The following is a 25,709-nucleotide window of genomic DNA, read 5'->3' as shown; positions in this document are numbered from 1 at the left end:
TACAGCCTTGAAAAGAAAGGACAACCATGGATCAACCTTCAGGTATTATGCTAAGTGCAATAGTCCAGTCATAAAGATACTGTATGATTCCGCTTACATGAGTTATCTAGAGTGGTCAAATTTATGGAAACAAAAAATAGAGTGGTGGCTACCAATGGCTGTGGGGAGAAGGAAATGTGAAGTTTAATGGATATATAATTTCAGTTTTGCAAAAACTTATGGAGATTGGTGGTTGCATAACAATGTAAATACATTTAGCACTACTGAACTGTATACTTAAAAATGGTTAAGATGATAAATTTAGTGTTATATATATCGGTTGTAAAATATATATAACTTTATTGTATATATAAAAAATAAATTTATTATATATACATATATGTATACATATTTATATATATATGGTGGGACACAAAGTCTAGAGAATGATTGTCTCAGATTGTAGTCAATGCTTAAAAAGAAATAGCACATAAGAGCTCAGACTCAGTTTTATCCAGGGGTAAAACTAAAGGCATTCAATTAAACACATGAAATCCCAGATTCTAGGTTCTTTGTCCAAATTAAAGGGAAACAAAGATGCATTCAAATCTTCGTATTTTTAATACAGTTGGAATATATGTCTATATAGTCTTGGTGTTCTTCTTGATGTTTTGATTAATATTATTATTATGCTTTTTATAGACTCAACTGGGATCTCCGTCTGACTCTGATCTAACCAGTTTTTCACCCAGGCTCGTGCAGAACTCTTAAACTGTATCCAAAGGAATCTGAATACCTCAGGATTTTATCTCAATCTAATATATTTTGTATGTGAAAGTGTTTTTTATCACCCTATAATTTTCAATAAGAAAGATATGTTTATAAATTTAAATTTTTAAGATTTGAGTTACCATATTCTTTTGGTATACAAAAACATTTTTTCTTCCAAAAAAGTCATGATTATAATTATCAATTGTACACAGTTGGGTAGAACAATAGAAATATATCACAAATCTTATGAAATAATTTCTAAAATAAACAAGTAAGTTTATATTGAAAATGTACCTCTAAGATGAATATGATTTCTTTTTATTCAATTAATTTATATATCCATTGAGAAAATATTACTTATTACTAGAATGAGAAGGGTTCAATATAAGTATTAATATTTTTAATTGAAGCATAGAGAAAACTTGTTCACATGAAGACACAGATGTGAACGGAACAGTTTAGTTATAGCAACAGACTTAATTTTTTGAACTCCTTCCAAGGTGTATGGAAAAAACACATAATGATTTATCATGAAATATTTAATTTTGTTAAAAACTGAAAATAGTCGGAGTTGTGAAGGATTTGTTACCTAGTGATTAGCAGACTTCACTTTTTATGATGAAAGCATATTTAAATTAGTCTGTTTTAGGGTTTTTTTGTGAATTTTTTTTCACTCTGGAGCAATGATCATATTAGGGAGAAAGCAGAGAACTTTCTTTTGAAGAGCAAAGAGGTATCTATGAAAGGGATGGGGAAAGAAGAACGTGCTTCATAGGTGTCGTCTCAGCAAGATCAAATTTTAGCAATATATGCACATGAAAGATGAAGTTATCGGTATTTATTCTTGAAATTATCCATGTGCTTGTGAACCCCTTTATGGGTGTGTATGGATCCCCAGAGGCACATGACACCATCCGAGGATCACATCGCTGGATGCGTCTGGCCCAGAGTTACCCACAACCATCAGAGGGCTGTGGCAGGAGAGGAAGAGCTAATGAGCTTTCTGCACGCTAGGAAGAAGTCTTCTTGGTGTTTTATTAGAGGGACATGATTTAGGAAACAATCTGACATTTAAAAATATAAGAAAAAGAGGAGAAAAGATTTAAGAAAGGGAGAAAAATGATCAAATAACAAACTTAGTACCAAGGTAATTTTTTCATTTACTGCATATGTGGTATTTGACTATAATTCTATGTTGTATTTAATAATAATCACTAGCCTTAGCCAGGCTGACACCACATGCCAGACACTGTGTGTTCCTCATGCATTGTTTTGTTTGTATTCAAAGCACCATCAAGGCTCATGCTCATTGTCCCCATGTTAGAGAGGAAGAATCTGAAGCTTTGGCTATGTACCCACACGTAACTTGCCTAAGGTTATGCAGCCAGGATGTAACCAATATGGGTGTTGAAGCCAGTACGTCTGGCTGAAAAGTCTCAGCATCACCAATGCCATGGTGCCTTTGATTGTCCTAGTTCAGGAATGTGGAGGGACCATGAAATACAGAAGAATGAATTATCTGTGATTTTACTCTCATGCGAAATGTGTTTGAAACCATTGTAATTTCAAGCACATGCCCTCCTTAGACTCATACATTTAAGATCTCAGTTCAACAACTGAGCGTTTTTGTAGCCCAATTACCTTTTGGGAAAACTAAGAATACTTCTTTGTAACTTAAATCAAATTGCCTGGATCAAGAACAAATTTTGTATTAAGTCAAATGATTTAAGAACATCAATATTCTCATCAATTTTTTTTTTTTTTTTTTAGTTTATTGAGAATTGGCTTCCGTTAGGGTAAACCATGAAAAAGCTGAATTAATTGGCTGAACCTAAATTAGGATAGTTTTTGCTCATTCCCTGGAACTAGGTCAAATCTCCAATACTGAAATAAGTTTCATGCTTCTAGTGACACAATTTTATTCATGTGTACTTCTTAACAACCCCAAGCTTTAAAGCATACATTAAACTTGGAAATTCTCTGTGATTTAAATAATTTTAGAGATGAAAATTAAAATTTTTCTCACATGTATATAAGAAAATTAATCAGAAACAAGGCATGGAAATACAAAAGGCTGTGAATAGCGTGAAAAATTAATTATTTGCTCTGAATGGTAGAACCCTGATTGCATTATATTCAACCTTCTCAGAGAACTTGCAAGTTATCTTTATTGCCCATTCTGAAATCTCTCACTGATATATAAAGGAGTAGAGAGATTTAACAGTACAGAGCAAAAGTTAAAGTTATAAAGATTTTATCATTGGACTCTGTATGTATATGTCTACTGATTTTCTTTATATGAATGCCATTGCTCAAGCAGGTGAGAACTATTTTCAGTAAAAATACAGGCATTCTTTAAGTCTCTAAAAAAATAAGTTCTGACAGCTGTTTTGAGAACTTTCTTTTACTGTCTTGAATAGAAAAGACATTGAAATCTGGTAATATTTCTCACAGGTCATATTCATAACAGGCAGTACAAAAATTTGCAAACAGGGATGCATTTGTCAGAATGATACCTATCTCACACATCTATAAATCCTCTCAAATGAGTAGGAAAGTAAAAAGGGAAAATATTTTTCATTTATGTTCTGGATATTTTATGCAGGGTATCTATTTTAGGTCTTATTAAGTTTCATGCTCAATCACAAAAGAGCAGGAAATATATTCATTATAAAAATAATGGCTTCTGGTTGTACAATAAAGAAAATGATAGAGCAATTTATCCTAACTTAGGGCCGTAGTGTTAAAGTCTGCTGAATCCATAGATATATTACAACACTCTATTTCAGTACACCTCTCTCATGTCAATTACCTTGTACCTCTCTTTCACTAGTGTTCAAACAAAATTCATTCTTTTATATGGGATAGTTTAAATGAGGATTTATTTGTTATGCATAACTTAAAAGTTCACAGTTTAATATTCTAATGAAATATAATGCTTTCTAGCCCAAACCAACGTCTTCTCATTGTGGTCCTGACTACTGACTTTGGATTTACCTGTCCTTAAACACTTTCTGTTTCACTGCTGCCAGAGTCATCTTTTTGAAGCACAGCACAAGTCATATCTTTTCTCCTGGACATATGGTTCCACTAGGAAGGGAGAGCAACTAGTTAGTCTTCTCTTGTTTCAGAAGGGATAGGATACCACTGTTGGAAGTGGCAGGAGGGATAGGGGAATAGGAAGGAAAGGAGAAAGGTGTGTGAGTGGGGGTGTGGGGAGTGAATGAGTAAAGAAACACCAAATTCCCACGGCAGAATTTTCTGGTATGGCCCTCAGGCAGAGTATGGAGCAAAAGAGGCCCAAGGATGAGGCAATTGCCCCACAGAGACAGAATTAATAAAAGCAATGAAATTGAATGTATATTGCGGTAGATACAGAATGCAGCACGGTGTGTGTGTGTGTGTGTGTGTGTGTGTGTGTGTGTAGAATCCTGAGAAAGAATTCATCTTGGTCTGCCCCAGGAGTGCTCAAAGAAAAGAAAGAAAACTGTTCGGTTCCATATCACAGTATTAGGCCACTTACATAATTCAAAGGAGTTCAAGTTAATAGCCAATTTGAGGTTCAGGTTGAAATCGAATAGAAGTACACACAAAAGATAAGGGATACAGGTAATGTATCCCTTAGCATTTTCAGATGCTAAGTCTAAAATGCTAGTGCTAACTTTACAGTAATAAAAAAAAAACACCTATGTAACACAAAATTATCTTAAATGGAAAAACTATGCCCAAAGACTGACAAATGCTGAGAACATTTCAAATAATTTTGGAGCCTGGGCAATTTAAATTGCACTGGTTTGTCACCATTCAGAATTTCTATTAGCAATATAGCCTTCCTACCACAAGCATGGATAATCAAGTAACATTTTAAAAATAAATAGGTATAATCCAATGAAAGAAAAAGGTCAAAGCTTTGCTCTCTAAGGATGTGTGCCTTTTTTCCATTCACGGTATGACAGTTCAGGTTATTAGTGCAATACCTAAAAGGACCACTTGGGGGCAATACAGTACCTTTGTTTTGCTTTACCTCATAGCTAGGTAGGTTTCCTTGGTGACAAAAGATTGCTGTTTCTTTCAAATTTGAAAACACGTTTTAATATATGGGAGGGCAAAGCCTGTATTTCATTTTAAACTTGCTTTGCATAAATCACATAAGACAAATGCAAGTCAAATTGTCTCCTGAAGAGAATAAAAGCCAGCCTTCTCTTAGCAGACAAATCAATTTTACCTAGTTAGCATATTTGTGGATATTTAGAATTTGTCACAGCCTTTGAATAGATCTCAAAGAGCAAAGGAAATTGTTAGTAGAAACGTTTAAAATAATAAACATGTAATAAGCTTTAAAATGTTCGAGTGGAAAATTGTTTTGCTTCTATACCCAAAGAAACAAATGTAAATATCACGTGGCTTCTCCACTGGGTACATATATAATTTTTATTATTGGGGTGACAATTGTTAGTAAAATTACATAGATTTCAGGTGTACAATTCTGTATTACATCATCTATAAATCCCATGTGTGTTCACCACCCAGAGTCAGTTCTCCTTCCATCACCATATATTTGAGCCCCCTTACCCTCATCTACCACCCCCCACCCCCTTACCCTCTGGTAACCACTAAACTATAGTCTGTGTCTATGAGTTTTTGTTTCTCATTTGTTTGTCTTGTTCTTTTGTTGTTTTTGGTTTATATGCTACATATCAGGAAAATCATATGGTTATCTGCTTTTTCTCTCTGACTTATTTTGCTTAGCATTATAATCTCAAGATCCATCCACATTGTCACAAATGCTCCTATTTCATCTTTTCTTACCGCTGAATAGTATTCTATTCTGTATATATACCACAACTTCTTTATCCACTCATCTATCGAAGGACATTTTGGTTGTTTCCATGTCTTGGCCACCGTAAACAAAGCTGCAATGAACATTGGAGAACACGTGTCTTTATGTATAAATGTTTTCAGATTATTTGGGTAGATGCCCAGGAGAGGGATTGCTGGGTCATATGGTAATTCTATTCGTAATTATTTGAGAAAACACCACACTGCCTTCCATAACGGCTGCACCACTCTACATTCCCACCAACAGTGTATAAGGGTTCCTTTTTCTCCACAGCCTCTCCAACACTTGTGACTATTTGTCTTGTTGATGACAGCCATTCTGACTGGGGTGAGGTGATAACTCATTGTGGTTTGTATTTGCATTTCTCTGATGATTAGTGATGTTAGCATTTTTTCATATGTCTATTTGCCATTTGTATGTCCTCTTTGGAAAAATGTCTCTTCAGGTCCTCTGCCCATTTTTCAATTGGGTTGTTTGTTTTTTGTTGTTGAGCTTCATGAGTTCCTTGTATATTTTGGATATTAGCCCCTTATTGGAGGCACTATTTGCAAAAATCTTCTCCTATTCAGTTGGTTGCCTCTTTATTTTGTCGATGGTTTCTTTTGCTGTGCAGAAGCTTTTAAGTTTCATATAGTCCCATTCATTTATTTCAGCTTTTACTTCCATTGCCTTTGGAGTCAAATTCATAAAATGCTCTTTGAACCCAAGGTCCATAAGTTTAGTACCTATGTTTTCTTCTATGCAGTTTAATGTGTCATGTCTTATGCTTAAGTCTTTGATCCATTTTGAATTAATTTTGGTACATGGTGACAGATAGCAGTCCAGTTTCATTCTTTTGCACGTGGCTATCCAATTCTCCCAGCACCATTTATTGAAGAGGCTGTCTTTCCTCCATTGCATGTTTTTAGCTTCTTTGTCAAAAATGATCTGTCCATATTTATGTGGTTTTATTTCTGGGTTCTCAATTCTATTCCATTGGTCTATGTGTCTGTTTTTCAGCTATTACCATGCTGTTTTGATTATTGTAGCCCTGTAGTACAAGCTAAAGTCAGGCAGTGTGATACCTCCAGTATTGTTCTTTTTTCTTAAGATTGTTTTGGCTATTCGGGGTCTTTTGTGGTTCCAAACAAATCTGACGATGTTTTGTTCTATTTCTTTAAAAAATGCCATTAGGATTTTGATGGGTATTGCATTAAATCTGTATATTGCTTTGGGTAATATGGCCATTTAAACTATGTTGATTCTTCCAATCCATGAGCATGGAATGTCTTTCCATTTCTTTGTGTCTTCTTCAATTTATTTCAAAAATTTCTTATAGTTTTCAGCATATATGTCTTTCACATCCTTGGTTAAGTTTATTCCCAGGTATTTTATTCTTTTTGCTGCAATTGCAAAAGGAATTGTTTTTTGTATTTCTTTTTCTGAGATTCCATTGTTAGTATATAGGAATGCAATGGACTTTTGTACGTTGATTTTGTAGCCAGCAACTTTACTGTATTCGTTGATTGTTTCTAATAGCTTTTTGGTGGAGTCTCTAGGGTTTTCTATATATAGCATCATGTCATCTGCAAAGAGTGATAATTTAACTTCTTCATTCCCCATTTGGATGCCTTTTATTTCTTTCTCTTGCCTGATTGCTCTGGCAAAGACTTCCAACACTATGTTGAAAAGCAGAGGTGATAGGGGACAGCCCCGTCGTGTTCCTGAACGTAGAGCAAAGGGCTTCAGTTTTTGACCACTAATTATCAGATTAGCTGAGGTTTGTCATATATGGCCTTTATTATGTTAAGGTATTTTCCTTCTATAAATATTTTATTAAGTGTTTTCATCATAAATGGATATTGTATCTTGTCAAATGCTTTTTCTGCATCAATTGATAAAATCATATGATTTCTGTCCTTTATTTTGTTTATGTGATGTGTCACATTGATGGATTTGCGAATGTTGAACCATCCTTGTGCCCCGGGGATGAACCCCACTTGGTCGTGATGAATAACCTTTTTAATGCATTGTTGTATTCGATTTGCTAAAATTTTGTTTAGGATTTCTGCATCTGTATTCATCAGAGATATTGGTCTGTAGTTTTCTTTTTTGTGTGTTGTCCTTACCAGGTTTTGGTATCAGGGTAATGTTGGCCCCATAAAATGAGTAAGGGAGTACTGTCTCCTCTTCAATTTTTTGGAAGAGTTTGAGCGGATTGGTACTAGATCTTCTTTGAAGGTTTGATAGAATTCCCTAGTGAAGCCATCTGGCCCAGGACTTTTACTTTTGGGAAGGTTTTGCATTACTGATTCAATTTCGTTACTGGTGATCGGCCTGTTAAGATTTTCCAGTTCTTCATGATTCAGCCTTGGAAGGCTATATGTTTCTAAGAACTTGTCCATTTCTTCTAAGTTATTAAATTTGGTGGCATATAGTCCTTCATAGTATTCTTGGATAATCCTTTGTATTTCTGTGGTGTCCGTGATAACTTCCCCTTTTTCATTTCTGATTTTGTTAATTAGTGTCTTCTCTCTTTTTATCTTAGTGAGTCTAGCCAAGGGTTTGTCGATTTTGTTAATCTTTTCAAAGAACCAGCTCTTTGTCACATTAATTTTTTCTATTGTCTTTTTGTTCTCTATTTCATTTAGTTCTGCTCTGATTTTTGTTATTTCCTTTCTTCTGCTGACCTTGGGTTTCGCTTGTTCTTCTTTTTCTAGTTTTTTAAGGTGTAACATGAGGTTATTTATTTGGGATTTTTCTTGTTTCTTGAGATAGGCCTGTAATGATATAAATTTCCCTCTTAAAACTGCTTTCGCGGCATCCCAAAAATTTTGGTAGGATGTATTTTCATTGTCATTTGTTTCTATGTATCTTTTGAGCTCTCCTCTAATTTCTTCTTTGACCCAGTCGTTCTTTAAAAGTATGTTGTTTAATCTCCATGTATTTGTGTTTTTTCCTGCTTTCTTTTTGCAGTTGATATCCAATTTCAAAGCTTTGTGATCAGAGAATATGCTTGGTATGATTTCAATCTTCTTAAATTTGCTGAGGCTGATTTTGTGTCCCAATATATGGTCTATCCTTGAGAATGTTCCATGTACACTAGAAAAGAATGTATAGTCTGATGTTTTAGGATGAAGTGCTCTATATATGTCAATTATGTCCAATTCATCTAATGTGTCATTTAGGGCTGCGATTTCGTTATTTATCTTCTGTTTGGATGATCTATCCATAGCTGTCAATGATGTATTTAAGTCCCCTAGTATAATTGTGTTTTGGTCAATTTCTCCCTTTAGTTCTGTTAGTAGTTGCTTGGTATATTTCGGTGCTCCCTGATTGGGTGCATAAATATTGATGACTGTTATGTCTTCTTGTTGTATAGTCCCCTTTACCATTATGAAATGTCCATCTTTGTCTCTTGTTATCTTTTTCACCCTGAAGTCTGTTTCATGTGATATCTTATGGCTACACCTGATTTTCTCTGGATACTATTTGCTCGGAGTGTCATTTCCACCCTTTCACTTTGAGTCTATGCTTATCCTTGTAGCTGAGATGCGTCTCTTGGAGACAGCATATGGTTGGTTTTAGTTTTCTGATCCAATCTGCTACTCTGTGCCTTTTTATTGGTGAGTTCAGTCCTTTTACATTTAGGGTGAATATTGATATGTGAGGATTTCCTGTCATTCTATCTTTAGTTTTCTGGTAAGGCTGTGTCTCCATTGTTTCTTTGCCTTTTTGTTGTTTTCTATTATTTCTGTGTGGTGGTATTCTATGATGTTTCCCTCTGTTTCTTCTTTTATTACAGTATATATTTCAGTTCTGGATTTTTTTTGAGTAGTTACCCTTAAGTTTATGTAAAAGAAAGTTTGACATTTAGAGTATTCCATTTTCTTTAGCACGCTTACTTTCTCCAATCCCATATTCCGGTTCAGGCCTTTACTCTCCCCCTTTTTATGTTTTGGTTGCCACAAATTGTCCCTGTTGATGGTGGTCGAATAGCCTCCTTCAGTATTTCTTGTAGTGCAGGTCATTTTTAGAAAATTCCCTCAGCTTCTGGATGTCTGGAAAGGTCTTTATTCCTCCTTCATACCTAAAGCATATCTTTGCTTGATATATTATTTTGGCTCATAATTTCTCTCTTTCAATAGTTTGAATATTTGGTTCCACTCACTCCTGGCTTGTAGAGTTTCTGCTGAAAAATCTGATGATAATCTAATGGGCTTTCCTTTGTAGGTTACCATCTTCTTTTCCCTGGCTGCCTTGAGGATTCTTTCTTTGTCGTTGATTTTAGACAGCTTCAATACAATGTACCTTGGAGAAGGCATGTTGGGATTGAGGTAATTAGGTGTTCTATTTGCTTCTTGGATTCGAGGATCCAGTTCTGTCCACAAATTTGGGAAGTTCTCATTGACAATATGTTTGAATATATTCCCTGTTCCCTTCTCTCTTTCTTCTCCTTCTGCTATGCCCATTATTCTTATATTGCTCTTTCTGATGGAGTCAGAAAGTTCTTGTAGAGTTCTTTTATTTCTTTTCAGTCTCAAGTCTCTTTCTCCTTCCAAATGTAATTTCCAGGTTTCTATCTTCGATGTCACTGATTCTTTCCTCCATCTGGTTAACTCTGCTACCTATGCTGGCTATTTCATTCTTAATTTCTTCTATTGAGTTCTTAATCTCCAGAAATTCTACTTGGTTCTTTTTTAAAATTTCAATCTCTTTTGTAAATGCTCATGTTGTTCTTTGATTGTGTTTCTGAGTTCATTAAACTGCCTTTCTGTGTTTTCTTGCATCTCGTTGTGTTTTTTCAGAACTGCAATCTTGAATTCTCTGTCATTTAAGTCACATATTTCCATATCTTTAAGTTCCTTTTCTGGAGACTTTCACTTTCTTTCTGAGCTGTCTTGTTGCCTTGGTTATTCATGGAAATTACTGATTTATTATTTCTCTTCCTAGACATCTACAGGAGTGGCTTCTGCAACAGGTTGATAGGAAGAGGTCTTTCTTTTGTTTTCCAGTACTTGTTAGTAGAATGTCTTATTTTCTCTCCGACTGCAGCATTTTATTCTCTCTCACACGGTAGTGCTATGTTTTCTTTGCACCATTCCAGCTTCTCACACAATGGGGGGATTCCCTGGGAGACGGGCTTCTCTGTTAATAGTTTGTCTGGGTTACAGGGCACAGTGTCCATGTGGGTATGCGGAGAGATTTTGAAATTCCAAAGCTCTTCCTGCACCAGATAAAGAGCCCGTATATTTCAGCAATTCTGCTTACTCCTGCAGGGATCCGCCCAGACAGGTGGGGCCAGGGGCGGAGTGAGTTGTGAGAGGTGGCCCAGAGTAATGGCGGTGACCACCACCACAGCCGGTCATGCTTCCAGAGTTCCCTCCCCTTTATCAGAACTAGTTGGGCTGCAAATCTGTGTCTGAGGGCCACAGTTCTCAGAACTGCAAATATTCTGTTCTTTTGATCTGACACTGCTACTGTTCCGCTTCTAGCACCTTGTAGGTGGGGGGCGGGGCGAGTCTGGGAGGGTAGGGAGGGGACGGCTAGTCTCCGTGCCTAAGGCTTCCGTTCTCCACTTGGCAGTGAGGGCTTAAACCACCGCTTTCAGCCTTCTTCCCTCAGTCTTTTCTCCGAGGTCTCTGCCGTGAGCGTTGGGTTCAGCCGTGTTATATGCTGCCCCCTCAGCCCTGTGGGCTGTAAGCAGAGCCCTAGCAGTCCGAGTTCTTCCTTCTCCCGCAGCTGCGGTAGTTCCGGATGCAGCGAGCTCGGAGCACTGAGCTAGGTCTGCGTCGTGCGCCCATGCGGCTCTGTCCCCGCACTTCTCCCTTCCCTTCTCCCCCGCTCCCGCGATTTGCCCATCTTAGGTTAATTCAGTAGTGGGCCTCTTCGTTTTGCCTGTCTGCTGTGCAAGGAGTCCTTTGTGGAGTTATAGTTCGATTAGTTGTAAATTCCAGGGGAGATTTACAGAGGCTCACCTCACGCCGCCATTTTGATGACGTCTTGGTACATATTTTTAAATAACCTTAAGTGTTTAAGTAATGAATTTTTGGAGACATTCTTGCCATTGTCTTCACTGTTTTACTTTGCATTCCCATACCCTTTGTAAAGGGGTTATTTTTATTATTAATTATTCTTTTTAGCAATTTGATGAGTGGAATCTCTGTTCCAAGCCCTCTCTGCTGAGTTCTAGGTATTGTGTCAGGCACTGTAGATTTGTTTCCTTTTTAAATAAAAAATAAACCTAATCTCTTCATTCAAGGATGTTAAACATAGTTAGGCAAGTAAATTTTTCTTCTTCACTTTTGTTCTCTTGATTCTTTGTTGACTTTATCTGATTTTTTTCTCCCAACATATTTTCCTGTCCTCAGAAGACTTACCATTACTACAGTGATGGAAAACTCAGGCGAGCCTTCTTGTCAAAATCCAGGAACCAAGATTCATAAAATTAAATTCAGTAACTCTACAAGTGCTTGCACAGAAATGGAAAAATTCAGAGACTGCAGGGAGTTTTGCCTTGACTCATGGTTTCATTATCTAAATCTCCATCTTACCAATTCATTATTGTATGGAGGGTAGTGAAGGAAGGGACTACAGCCGCTCTGCCTTTGAACATCTTTCTGCTTAGTAAGCTCGTCTTTTAAAGAAATAATGAGAAGCTCAAAAATTAAGATGGTGCTGTTCTGTGTGGACACTTAAAGTATTTGAAACATTGCTTACACTAAACTTCTTTTCCATATCATTTTTTACTCTAAATGTTTGCTTATTTTATAAACTTGTGATCAGAGAGGTGTAACAGAAATCAGAGTGACACTCCTGGGCTGGACAACAGGCTAATTTATAAGAGTGTCTATGACATCCCCAGCCCATTGACTCCAGTTTGGAGAAATAACGTTTGGCTCTTGGCAAGTCCTTGGCTGGGCCCTCTCCTCATCCCCGCACTGGTATCCACTAGATGGCACCAGGGAGAAGCGCTATGAACAAGACAGGTGAAGGGGAGGGGAGCAAAGGAGTGGAAAATCCACACCCTAACATCCAAAAAACCACTGAGGAAATCCCGTGTCCATCTTTCCATCATTCTGAAAGAATTCACTCACCTCTCCTGATTTCACATTTTCTGAAATACCTGGATACTAGCTAACCTCCATTTTGCTGGAAATATAATTGAAACTTGCCCATCAGTTTTCTAGCACTAATGAAAATAATAATTATTAAATTTATTCTTTAGGATTAAATTTTACCTTATGTTATAATTGCAACACATTTTATGTATGTATATACACATATATAATGCATACAAATCAGTTAATTATATTTGCATACTGTTAGCAATTCACTATATTAGTTCAAATTGACAAAGATTCATCATATATTTCTTATGTGGCAGGACCTACTCTTCAGTCATATTTTCCCAAGAGGAAAGTGTTCAGTTTGTTACAAGTAATAAGGTGATTTTAATAAAAATGGTAACGATAGACAACTATTCATTGGCAAACATTGTTTGAGCCTGCCATACATCACGTGCTCTCCGAGGCTCTGGGGATACAGACAAGTTGTCTGCTGTTTTGAAGCTTATGGTCATGTTTTTAAATGATCATTTTTTATCAAATAAATATCACCATGACTAATGAATAATATTCTATTTAGGATAATAATTTACGTTCAGTATTAAGAATTAATGAATGCACAAAATTACCTGACAAACCTTTTGTGGAACAATATTGGGAGTGAATGAATAAATGAATGAATGAATGAATGAATGAATGAATGAATGAAATTACTCAAAATAAGAGACAAAGTCTCTTTCTGCTGTTGCCTTCAACAGTCCTTCAAAATAATGTGTAGTTGCAAAACAATGATTCTTTTTCTAGAGCAAAGATATATCTAAAATTATATTTGATACCAATGTGGGCTGATTAGATAAGTGTTATTTTGCAATTAGTATTTTGGTTTTTATAGTAAGTTGGCTTTAGTCATATGTTAATTTAATTTTATACTGGTTATCTATAATTTCTATTTATATAAAATCATACTTTAAAATGAACACCCTAATGCAATTTTTAAATTTAATCTAAGCAAGAGTGGATTAAGTAATACATCAACCATTTTACAAACTCCCAGGAGCGGGCTTTTTATTCACATTCTTTCTACATCTGATATAAATCTCTCGGGCCTGCAAAAGGGCCAGATGCTCAAGTGAAAAAGTATTCACAAGATCTGTTCCACAGTCTGCATTTTTCGATGGAAAATGAAGAGCAGGAAAAGAACACTTCCTAAGGTTGCAAAACCATACTGTAACGTTATACCTGCTTCAAAGATATGACCCATTTTTATCCCGGAAATATATAGCTATCGCACTCAACATTATGTAAGGCACTGCATAAATACTGACAACAAATGAGGCTAATTTCATCCCTTCCCTACAACTACGTCATGTTTCCAAAACTGAGTAGGAGATATAGGCATTCTTTAAAAAGGGTCCTTGTAAATAACAACATTCCCTGCTTTGCCAAGGTTCACTCTCTGCACATTTGCTGATCACGTCGATGGGAGAGGGAACTGCAGGCACTGGAAATAGAAGAATGGTCCCCCAAAGTCCAATGCAATGGTGGCAGAGAGCTGGTGATTTAGAGCTGCAGACCAGGCGGGAGCTGGCTTTAACTTGGGTTCCCATTGGAGATGAGTCTCACAGATACTGATTTGAGAGAATGCTGTAATGGCTCCCATTTTTCCCTTCCTATCCAAGTGTCCATGCTCAGAAATTCAGATTATGACGTCTGTCTAATGCCACTGGAAAGCCACTAGCAAACCACTGGAAAAAACAGGGGCTGAATTAGAACAGTTAGGGATTAAATGGACTTCGGCGATTTCTTCACACAGTTGAAATTTTTAAATGATCTCAGTTGAATTCAATCTAAGACACATTTATTGAGAGCTGATTATATTCAAAGAATCATCTTCATATAACTTTTGAACACTGAATATCAATAAATGAACATCTTTAAATGTGGGGTGGCTGATCAATAAATTCATTTAAGTTACGTCTCAGCTAGACAAAATTAAGCTTTTCACAGATCTTTTTTTCCAGAAGTCACAAGTCACTCCAGAAATATATTTTCATCAAAGCAGTCAGCTATGCTCACAGGTATAAAGAATCTCCAGATGTCATAAAGAAGTTAAGATATGAGAGCTTCCTCTCTGCTGGATAACTTCACAATGCACAAGGCATACCTTGTGACTTTTCACTCTAAGAACCAAATCTGAATTAATGACATTTCCTCCAGGTAAGCTATGTGACCCATATATAAAGGCAGTCATGAATGAATTTGACCAGAAGTCATAGTTAGAAAGGTTGTGGAAGAGGTCTACACTTGAATTCATAGATATGACTGGAGTATTTTATAACTGAACTGAGAGCTTTTCCGGGGAAGAAATTTTTGCATTAAACATCGCATAAAATTGGATTTATTATATTTACCAAGAAAATGACATTGCCTTAGCAGCGAAAATGGTTGTGCATGAAATCATACATGAATAGATGCTCTACATCATTAATCATTGGGAAGTGCAAATCAAAACCACAATGAGTACCTGTTAGAATGGCTATGAACAAAAAGACAAGAAATAACAAGTGTTGGCAAGGATGTGGAGAAAAAGGAACCCTTGTGCATTGCTAGTGGAAATGTAAATTGGTGTAGCCACTATGAAAAACAGTATGGAGGGTTCTCAAAAAATCAAAAATTGAATTACCATATGATCCAGGAATTACACTCCTAGGTAGTTAACTAAAAAATCACTAACTCAAAAAGATACGTGCACCCTATGTTCACTGCAGCATTATTAACAATAGCCAAGATATGAAAACAACTGAAGTGTCCATCGATGGATAAATGGATAAAGAAATTGTGATATGTAAGCATATATAAAGTAGACTATTTTTCAGCCATTAAAAATAAAGAATGAAATCTTGCTATTTGCAAAAACCTGGATGGATCTCAAGGGCATTTTGCTAACTGAAATAAGCCAGACAGGGAAGACAAATACCATATGATCTCTCTTATACGTGGAATCTAAAAATAAATAAATACACGCTCATAGGCAGAGAACACATTGGTAGTTTTCCAGAGGCAGGTGGTGGGGGATGGGGTGGGAAAATTGGTAAAAAAAAAAAAATTGTTTGTTAAAATAAATTGAATAAAAGATTAAATAATATGAAAAGACCTCTAAGGCATACTGTAAGTGATAAAAGCAAGACACAGGTTAGAGTATATAGCTTATGCCATATGGGTAAAGAACAAAAATGAGGAGGGAAGGGTATCTAAAAAAAAATTTAGATCAAAGGATATAGTAAGCAAATGTTGCATTTGCTATTAATTTTCTTTCCCTCTTTCCATCTCCATCCCCCTTTTAAATTTGAACATCCTTTGGAAACATCTAATACAAATTTAAATTCTTTTTAATGTGTAAAAGGGAATTTTAGAAAAAAAATTAATTTACAAAGCTTCTTCTTTCCATTATTTCTCAAATTTCCTTTTCTTAATATTTTTCAACTCTCTCCAAAGCTTTAGCAGATAAAGTAGCTCAGCAGCAGACCTAATTGGAAGTAAGTGAGCTCACACTTACATCTTTATTACTTTCATACCTGCTTTAGCTACCAGAATATTCTATAAATGACCACTGGTAACCAGTTTAGTGGGCTTGCCTCACTACACAGTGCATAAATTATTAGATTTAACTAAATAATTTAGCCTTTGAATTCAGGACACAGTACACACACGTGTACATTATGTTTTTGTGGAATTAAAGAAAAGTGTTTAATAAAACTTTGATTAATCTTTAAAGTGGATTTTGGTCCTGTCTTCCACATTCGCACTGGGAGCTGCTTCTGGGTATTTTTTCGCATCTAAAAGTATCAGGAGGAAGCAGTATTTTTGAGGATGGTGGTAACTTAACAGATAAATATCATCTATGTGTTTTTGCTGAAGCAATAGTAATTCAGCTGAAGGGTAAATAAATATTCTCTGGTTTTCTGAAATCTATCTGCAGTATCAAGTATAACTTTGACCTTGAAGGAAACACTCACTGTCTGGCCCATTAAACCAGAAAGGTGTACCGCCTCCCTTTGAGAGCAGGTAACAGCATCGTCCAGCATAATCAGACAAGATCTTGAGAGAACAATTGTTAACGAGAGGATGAAAATGACAAGAACCGCCTGCTTGCCTCAACTGCAATAAGTACAACTGCAGCTTACCTCTATCCTTCACACACAGTAAAGATACCAATAAGAAACAAAATAGTGGATAAAGCATGAAAATATAAAGAAAATCAAATCACAAAGACCTTCCTTTTCTCATGACTTAACTTTAGGACATACATAAAATCTATCACAAAAATGCCTATTATTTCTACCAGTCATTTCTACTGTGGTCGGGGGAATTGGTGTTTCAATTAAAACAAACAAACAAACAAACAAACAAAAAACTCTAAAAAACCACTTGGAATATCTAGAAGCTTCAGTTTCCTATCGAGATGGTGAATGAACTAGAATAGGTTCATTCAAAATGAGATCAAAGCATGAATTTAACAGAAGAATATGGGATTCTGAAAGCTATTTTGAATTGGTCTGGTCCGTGGAGGCCATAAACAGGGAGGGCTGGAGTTGCAGAAGGGTGGTTGCTGGAGGCTTCTTTAAGGACAAGCTGGAGGAAAGTGGTTTTGTTTTCTTCCTGCCTCTTCCCATGACCCCTCAGGACAATCACTGCCTGCCCCTTCCCTTGTACGGATATGAAGTAGACCTGCTCAGATCACTTTTAGCATTCACTCTTCTACTCTATTATTTCTTAAACCCCAAGTTTAATGAATTATAATGGAGGAAAGTGCCTTCTCCCAGGGCTCTTCTTCCGAAGAGTTTAGGGGATACAATTCTGACCAGAGAAATCACCTCTCATTTGTCCTCTAAACAATTACACGTATTTCTGAGAAACTGGAAACTCCTTAAAATTTATCAAATACTTTGTCATTAGACCTTATTTTCAACTGAGTTAACCTGAGTTATCTTTCATCACTAAACTTCTTGGAGTTATCATTAAGTTCTTCCCTGAAAGCTTTCTAATCATCCTTTATGTCAGGGCTTAGTATTATATACTATGTGTGAGAGCTTTGGTTTTCACTCAGCCAATATTCCATCTTTACTGTTGTAATGAAATAGGCATTGTGTTTACCAAGAATGAAGCAAAACCATAAGAGCAAAATTATTATATTTTCACATGTTGCCTTGACTGTATTTTTCTTGAAAAGGGGAAAATCAAGAAAAACAGAACACAGCTGAGAACTAGCTTTACATTGGGTCAAAGAATTGAACTAAAATGATGAACTGAGAAAAAAAGATTCAGCCTTTGTGATCTCTAGTGAATTAAGTTCATTTTTGAACCTACAATGATTAAATGAAACTCTCTGCTTGCAGCAAGAAAATGATGCAATTTTAGTTCAATGGGATTCGATAATCATAAAGGTCAGAAAAAGGCAGCCCCATTGATTTTACTTATCTTCAGTATACTTTGTGTGAAATAACAGCTTTGATGGAAATTTTACCTTGATAGTAAAGCGTTTTTTCTTTGGTGGGTTCCAAACTGTGCCAGTTGAATGAATGAATGCACGCAAAGGGCTTAAGGATGTCACCAGCACATATGCTTTAAGAATCACAGACAGATCTTCGGCTCTAAAGATTGTTTCCTGTAAAGCAAGGACTGTTGTTTGATTCCTAAAAAATAAAACAACATAGTGAATGACCCATAACATAAGGTGAATATGTATGCAATTTACAAATTACCTCTAAGCTTCGTATACTCGTCCATTCTTTGTTGGACCCCAGCCTTCAGTGTGTGGGTTTCCTTAAACAATTTCACTCCTTACTAATATCACTACCAGGGGATATACAGGTACCAAAAAAAGGGTTAAACTGATAAGAATTCTCCACTCTGGCAGATTTAATCAAAGTATTTTTCAAAAGAAATAAAAGTAGGAAAATAGTATCTAAAATAAGGTTTGAATATTTTAAAACTCTTAATTGGTCACATATGGTACCATTATAACAAAAATGATACAAATTACAGTTTAGGGAACAGTGAAACACCTAGAATTTTCCGGTTCTGTCCTTGCCTGCCTTTATCTTTTCTTGACAAGAAAAGTTACTAAGTTTTTCATTAGTGGACAGGTCATCAAAAATATACCAAAATACTTTCCCCAATAGTTTGAGTCTACCAATAACCCTGAAGGGTCAAGACAAATAATTAGGAGTAAATTTAAGGGATGGAATAGTAGGAAAATGCTTTAGTCTACAAAGGAAAAGTAACACTAGTTTAATGTTTTGTGATGAAACAAATGTAGTTTAATCATTAATGATACCAAAATGTATAACTATTTGGTTTTCTGCGCCATGTTTTTATATCTCAGATGTCTAAGTTTGATCAATGAGAATACGGTGCTATTTTAACTTTTGAAGTCTAGATAAGCAGAAGATACATAGGATTCTTCAATAAAGATTATTAACTGTGCAAATACTACCTAATAATTATGAAATTAGAAGAGGAAAACTACTTTGCATCTTGAATAAGACAACTAAAATTTCTTAATTTAACCACATTACAAAATAATTTCCCTAGAGGTAACTTGAATAACGTGGTTCTCTATGGTTGCTTTCTAGGATCCTGAGAGCCATAAACAAACAAAAAAACAAACAAACAAAAAACTGTAAAACAAAGCCATTCAGCCATACTTAGACTAAGACAATGTCATTTGGATATAAAATGGAAGTTAAAATGTTATAGTTTCATATTGTCAAGGTTTTAAATTAAATCTCCATTAATGTAACTTCCTAGATAAGAGTCCTATTTACCCAAACGTTTATTCTATGGCAAAAGAGGTTTGAATTAGTCTAGAAAAAAATCAATGATGGCAGTCTTTATTAAGAAAAGATAGCTGAGAATTTATGTAACAGACCTAATAATTCAAACCTGCAAAACCCTTAGATCTGTTCAGTGCTTTTCTCTTGTGAGCTGTCTCCTAGAATGCCTGCTGGATATAACAATTCAAAATGATTAGCTTACAGCTGTTCGTGTCTCCAGGCCTGTGGTTTCCACATATGTGGCTTCGTTGTTTTTGAAAGGTGACTGGAAGGACTCAGCTTGACTTGTACGCTCCCGTCCAAACACACTGAGGGGCTCACCAGAAGTCGCAATTCTGAAAAGATTCACAAGAGCAAAAGACAGTCATTCTACTGTTTCCTTTTGGAATTGTTTCCAATTAGAGTCACCGTGTTGAACTACAGGGTCCACAGGAAATAGTCAACAAATTTTCTCCCTGTTCTGAATCACAGTTAGATCCAGTAAGTGTGGATGCATGTTTAGAGAGGTCTTTGTTGTGTAGTATGTTCTCCTACCACAGACTAAGAAGAACATACTACATACTACATAGAGGTAGAACATAGAGGTCTTTGTTGTGTAGTATGTTCTCCTACCACAGACTAAGAAAATAATCATAATAACAGATTTCAGATTTCCTTGCTCAGTAGGGGAGGTAGACCTAATGTCGCCAGCTGTCCTTCACCCAGCAGATCCATCCTCCACACAGCTGAGAGACACAGTCTCCCATGGGAAAGGTGGCTGCAGGAGCCCAAGGTTGTTTGTGATGAAAATATTACACAGACAACCTCAGTGGATTTCCTGGCAATATAGTCCTTCCCAGGCTAGAGTTTGTCATGCTTCATGACCTAACAACAGAGCTTTATTACTTTATAAAATATTAGTTGTTGGGTTTTTGAACTATATAAAAGTAAAGACCAAGAATAATGACATACTTCAGAACATTTATATGGATATTTAAAAGAATAGATGTACATACATAAATTAAAAAAAAAATAGATGTACAGTTAAATGAATCAAATTGTACTGAAAGCTACCAAATGAAAAGTAAAAGCATCCGGCAATTCATTCTCATCTCATCCTGCCCGCCAAAGCCAAAATTTACATATTCACTTTTAAATTCTAGACAAGCAGACAGTCAGTAAGATGCATATGATTCTTCAGTATCAATTGATATAAATAACAATATATCTACATACACCAATATACAGATTAGTCCTCAACTTAACGATGGTTTGACTTACAACTTTTTTTGACTTTACAACAGTGTGAAAAATACACTTTCAGTAGAAACCATAGTTCAAATTTTGAATTTTGATATGCAGTAGATACTCCCTTGTGATGCTGGGCAGTGTCAGCTAATCGTAGCTCCCAGCTGGCCATGCGATCACGAAGGTAAGCAGCTGATAGTCTACAGTATCTTCATTGTGTTTGATGCGTTTGGCCAATTGTAGGCTAATGTGTTCCGAGCACGTTTAAGGTAGGCTACAGCTATGACGTTCAGTAGGTTAGATGCAGTAAATGCATTTTCAATTTAGGATATTTTCAACTTATAATGGGATTATCAGGAAGTAAACCCACCCTAAGTTATCCAAAAGAGGCATTATAATGTTCTATATCTGGATTATTTACCTACTAATCCATCCTGTAGTCCTTTCCATATCAGCACAGATAGAATTACCTTGTACTTATTGGCTTAAAGTGTTTCATTAAGTAAATAGACATGTAATTTAACCATCCCCTTATTGTTACATTTTTAGATTCTTGTTTTTTTCTATTTCAAAAATACTGCAATGAATGCCCTTCTACACTTTTGGGGGTGTTTTTACAAGTTTATATAGGGGCAATTCTAATCTGTATGCATAATTGCTAGGGTAAATACATTGTAAATTTGATAGGCATTACTGAATTGGCTTCTAAAAAGGTTCTCCCAATTTGCACTATCTCCAACAGCATGTGAGAGTTGTTGTTTCCTTATTGCCAGGTCACAGTGCTTTATTTTTAAATTATACAGTTTATCTAGCTCTCAAAATGGAACAAAGCCTTTAAATTATTTTCCCCTGTGCACGTTTTATCAATACTAACATAGTCTAATTTAAAACACTTCACACTCTTAAGTAAAAGTCAGCAGAAGTCAAGCTGTTCAATGTATTCCCATATCTCATTATTTAGCACAGTGTGATCTTTCTCAAAAAATGATAGCCTATTTGTAAGACTTCCCTATTAATGATGTTCTAATACATCTTAATAAAAGAAATAGTCAAACTGCTTGTTTCTGGAAGTGACAAATGAAGAGTTATGAAGGTAATTTCTTTTCTTCAGAATCACAACTTAAAGTGTTGAAATGTTTATATAATCCTTTACATTTGCAGTAAGAAAATAAGCATTCTTTTTTTTTCACTAGACTTATTTTTGTAGATTAAATTTGCAGGAAGAAAATAACGTGTTCTTTTTTTTCACTCGACATTTCTTAGAATTTATTATTAGGCAAAATTTTGTCTCTCCCGAAGAGCTAATTTGTAGCCTTCTCTTGTATAATATGTGAACAGTGTAATTTACTCTGATTTCCTTTTACTTTTGCTGCCAGAAAGCAAAGCACCAATTTGAAGCCCAATCAGAACTGACCTTGAAGAAACGAGACATATTAAATGTTTCACCAAAGTAGTAACTCAGTGGTTTTGAGGAAGTAGTCAGCAAATATGTCAAAAGAGTAAACAATTTTATGTCACTTTTTTGGTTTAATACAGGTGCAGGAGCCTATGCCATGTAGTTGAAGGAATCCAATATAGGAATTGGATGTCAGATTTCTATCTCAGCTCCTGAAACTGTGTTTGAACAATGGAACTGATTATTGATGAATGCAATTTTTACCCTTTGTGATACATATATATATATGTATATATATATGTATATGTATATATATATAACACAAATATATATGATATATATTAATTATTGATTATTGAAAATATATATATATTTATATGTGTAATATATATTTTTCTCATTACATTATTACAGGATTACAGGTTACTTTTCATGTTCTAAATAAACAAACAAAAACTCTGTAATTACATGTCCTCTAACATCTAAAATCATTCCCATTTCCCTTGATTACAGCCAAAAATTAAAAATAAGCTCCATTAATACCTTTTTCAAAAGTTGCAACTGCATTTTATGAAGTTTTATAAATAATCATGGAAACTTTAAGTACTCTCAGCTCTTACTTAACGGAGTCAAAGATTTGTCAATAGTCATCATTCCTTATGTCTTTCATTTGGCTTAACTATCAAGGGCTTTCTCAATAGACCAGTCCAATCCACTGTTTTAATATTCCACTCCCCTCCTCCCTAAACGCTTTCCCCTCCAACACAGACAAAGAGCCTAGAAACTCCTATAAACAATGCCAAAACTAGGTTTAGTTTTTGGAAGGAATTTGGAATTGAGGTTCTATAATACAAAGTCTTCAAATGGCCTCGTAACTCTTTAACATATATTAATTGTCAGAAAGTAATTAAATATGGAGGGCCTAGCATGGATTTTTCTACCCCACACTATGGGGACTGAATGGATAGCAGATACAAATACAAAATATGATAGGAACTTTCATTTATTGACTATTCCTAACTTATTTTAAAGAGCTCTGAAGCCTGTAACTTTACCACTTACTAGAGTAAATATGAACAATTTTTTAGGGATCTATGAAGTCTGCTTTTCTCATGCCTTCTAATATGTAGCTGGTTGACTAGTCACTGAGGACCTGCTGTGGGGCAATTTTATGGAAAGGAAGACTAAACCAGAACCATGAGACCTGGGTTTTCATTTTGATTCTTACCAACCGATGCTTAATGGGTTTGTGACATTGTCAAGGAGTCTTCTGGAATCCAGAATGTAATTCCTCATGAATTTTCTGATTGTCCTACATCACTAAACACAATGCTCATACATACCAAGTGCTAAGTAAATATTTGTTCTTACAATGAACTAGTTTTTTGTTCGTTTGTTTGTATTTTTGGGGAGCGGGGGTAAGCCTACAGGCTGTTAGAACAAAATGGTATTCCAATCAAGTAAAATATTTATTTATTGGTCATTTTTTTTCCTTCTATGTGGCATATAACTACGTACATCATAGGCAAAAACTAAACACTGGAAAACACTTGCACTAGTAAAGATTAGCAAAAAATACATGGCTGTATTTGATTTAATATTTTGTCCCCTAGCTAACAATTACCAGGGAAGTAACAGTGAAAATGTCACTATACTTCACAAATGTTTGAATATTATCTTGCATTTTATATTAGGAAGCTAAAGATAGCCAATATTTTCTTAATCTGAAGTGTCCAGTGAAGCTAAAAGGCCTTAATTAATAATTAACAATTAGTTTTTAGATTAGAAGTATAAATAAATGCCATTTGTGGATGCAATGATTGCTCTTCCTGCCTGAGAACATTTACAAGTCTTAGTCCTTAGTCTGCGGGCATAAAATCTATGCAAATATATCCTCAAAATTTATATGCACAGCAATAAATTAATATATGCACAAACAGAAGTCATAGCCAGGAAATAAATTTCTGTTGGGGCCCTGGGAGAAAATGGATGGATGACAGTCAAAGACATAACTGAAGGGACTGTTAACACACACACACAGGGGCAGAGTTAAGGAAAAAACACAAGAGTAATAAAGAGCCCCATGGCTGAGCGAATGGAAGCTCTTACCAGCCCCAGCCCAGGAGGGGGCCCATTACAGAACTAGGCAAAAGGCATAGCTGTAAAAAGAGGCACCGAGCAGAAGCTATGGCCACAGGGAGAGAAGCACAGAGAACAAATATTCCAAAGTTCTCCTGAGCTCTGATCTCCGACCAGAAAAGTCAGGGACATGGGAGCTCTGATGATTCCATCTATGTAAGAGAACTTCCTGGAGAAGAGTCCAGAGTGAATGTAGAGGGGCAAATGGAAAATAGCAAGCAGAAACCCTCTACTTGGAAAATATGAGTTTGGTCCTAGACTTCTCCTTACTAGCCACATGTTCTGAAGAAACAATCAGAGTATACGTGTGTATGTGTGCAACTGCAGAACCAGCTCAAACTGGCCTTACCCTGTTTCCAACAAGATAGTGAATTGTTTGCAGAGACACCAGAACAAAACTGCAAGTCACGCAGCTGAAGCATGCACAGAGGAGAGAATTTTTACCTCCAATAACTCCGGGACCAAAGTTTTGCCCCCTTCACGGAACCAAAGGACCAGAACATGGCCGGAGTCTGAACACCAGAACCTTTTCAGAAGCGAAAGTTTCATTGTCCAGGGAGACTCAATGCTGATGCCCTTTACTGTATCTTACCATAAATGGCCAAGTTCCAAAGCACTCTAATTAGAATCTGCCCCTTCAACACTTCCGCATATCAGCCTGTTTCCCTCAACCCCTTAAATCTCCCTCTGAACCCTGAATCCAGGAGACAGATTTGGGCTCTGCCTCTTGTCTCCTTGCAGGTCAACCTCACAATAAAGTTTTTTTCTTTTCTCAAAAGCTGGTGCCGTAGTATTGGCTTCTATGGGCATTGGGCAGTGAGCCCTGGCTTGGGAACATGTGCATGTGTGTGTGTGTGTGTGTGTGTGTGTGCGCACGCGTGCATGTGTGCACATGTACACATATAGAGTAAGTGACAGAGAAATAATATCAGCTTTACTCTCAAATAAGAACATTGTATGAGGCAGCAGAGGATGGCTTCAGCTGAACCATAGGATATTGCTTTTTGTTAGGTCAAAGATGGTTGAATATTGATCAAATATCATCAATTTCATAAGGTTTCCCTTATTACACTGTGGTACTATTGGAGGGAAGCAAGAAAGTGCATCAACATACTACCTGTGAAAGAAGAATTCAGTGGCTAGAATGTCTGCAGATAGGAATGACAAAAGTGTGGGATGGCTAATTTTTTTTTTGTCAACTTGACTGGACCACGAGATGCCCAAAGCGCTGGTTAAACTTTATTTCTGGGTGTGTCTGTGACTGTGTTTCTGGAAGAGATTAGCATTGAATTGGTGGGCTGAAAAAAGCAGACAGCGCTCTCCAATGTTAGTGGGTATCAACCAATTTCTTGAGAGCCTGAGTAGAACAAAATTTGAAGGATGTTTAAGTTTGCGCTTTGCCTGATTGGTTGAGTGGAGACACTGATCTCCTGTCAGTGCTCTCGCTTTTCAGTCTTTCAGACTGGACCAGAATC

At 36.0% G+C, this 25,709-nt stretch overlaps 1 protein-coding gene across 4 annotated transcripts in view; it reads right to left on the bottom strand.

The window, feature by feature from the left end:
* Positions 1-25,709, bottom strand: part of CPED1 (cadherin like and PC-esterase domain containing 1) — a 262,826-nt gene that overhangs the window by 152,305 nt on the left and 84,812 nt on the right. For all 4 annotated transcript variants that reach the window (XM_081038119.1, XM_081038121.1, XM_081038118.1 and 1 more), the window contains 2 exons: positions 19,675-19,807; positions 18,161-18,329 (listed from right to left, as the gene is read on the bottom strand). In XM_081038119.1, coding sequence (XP_080894245.1) covers positions 18,161-18,329; positions 19,675-19,807 — 302 coding nt within the window. The remainder of the gene's footprint in view (positions 1-18,160; positions 18,330-19,674; positions 19,808-25,709) is intronic.

Source organism: Rhinolophus hipposideros (assembly GCF_964194185.1).
Source record: "Rhinolophus hipposideros genome assembly, chromosome: 25".
Classification (NCBI taxonomy): domain Eukaryota; kingdom Metazoa; phylum Chordata; class Mammalia; order Chiroptera; family Rhinolophidae; genus Rhinolophus; species Rhinolophus hipposideros.
Note: the sequence above shows the minus strand (reverse complement) of the source record. Positions and strands in the feature narration are given on the sequence as shown.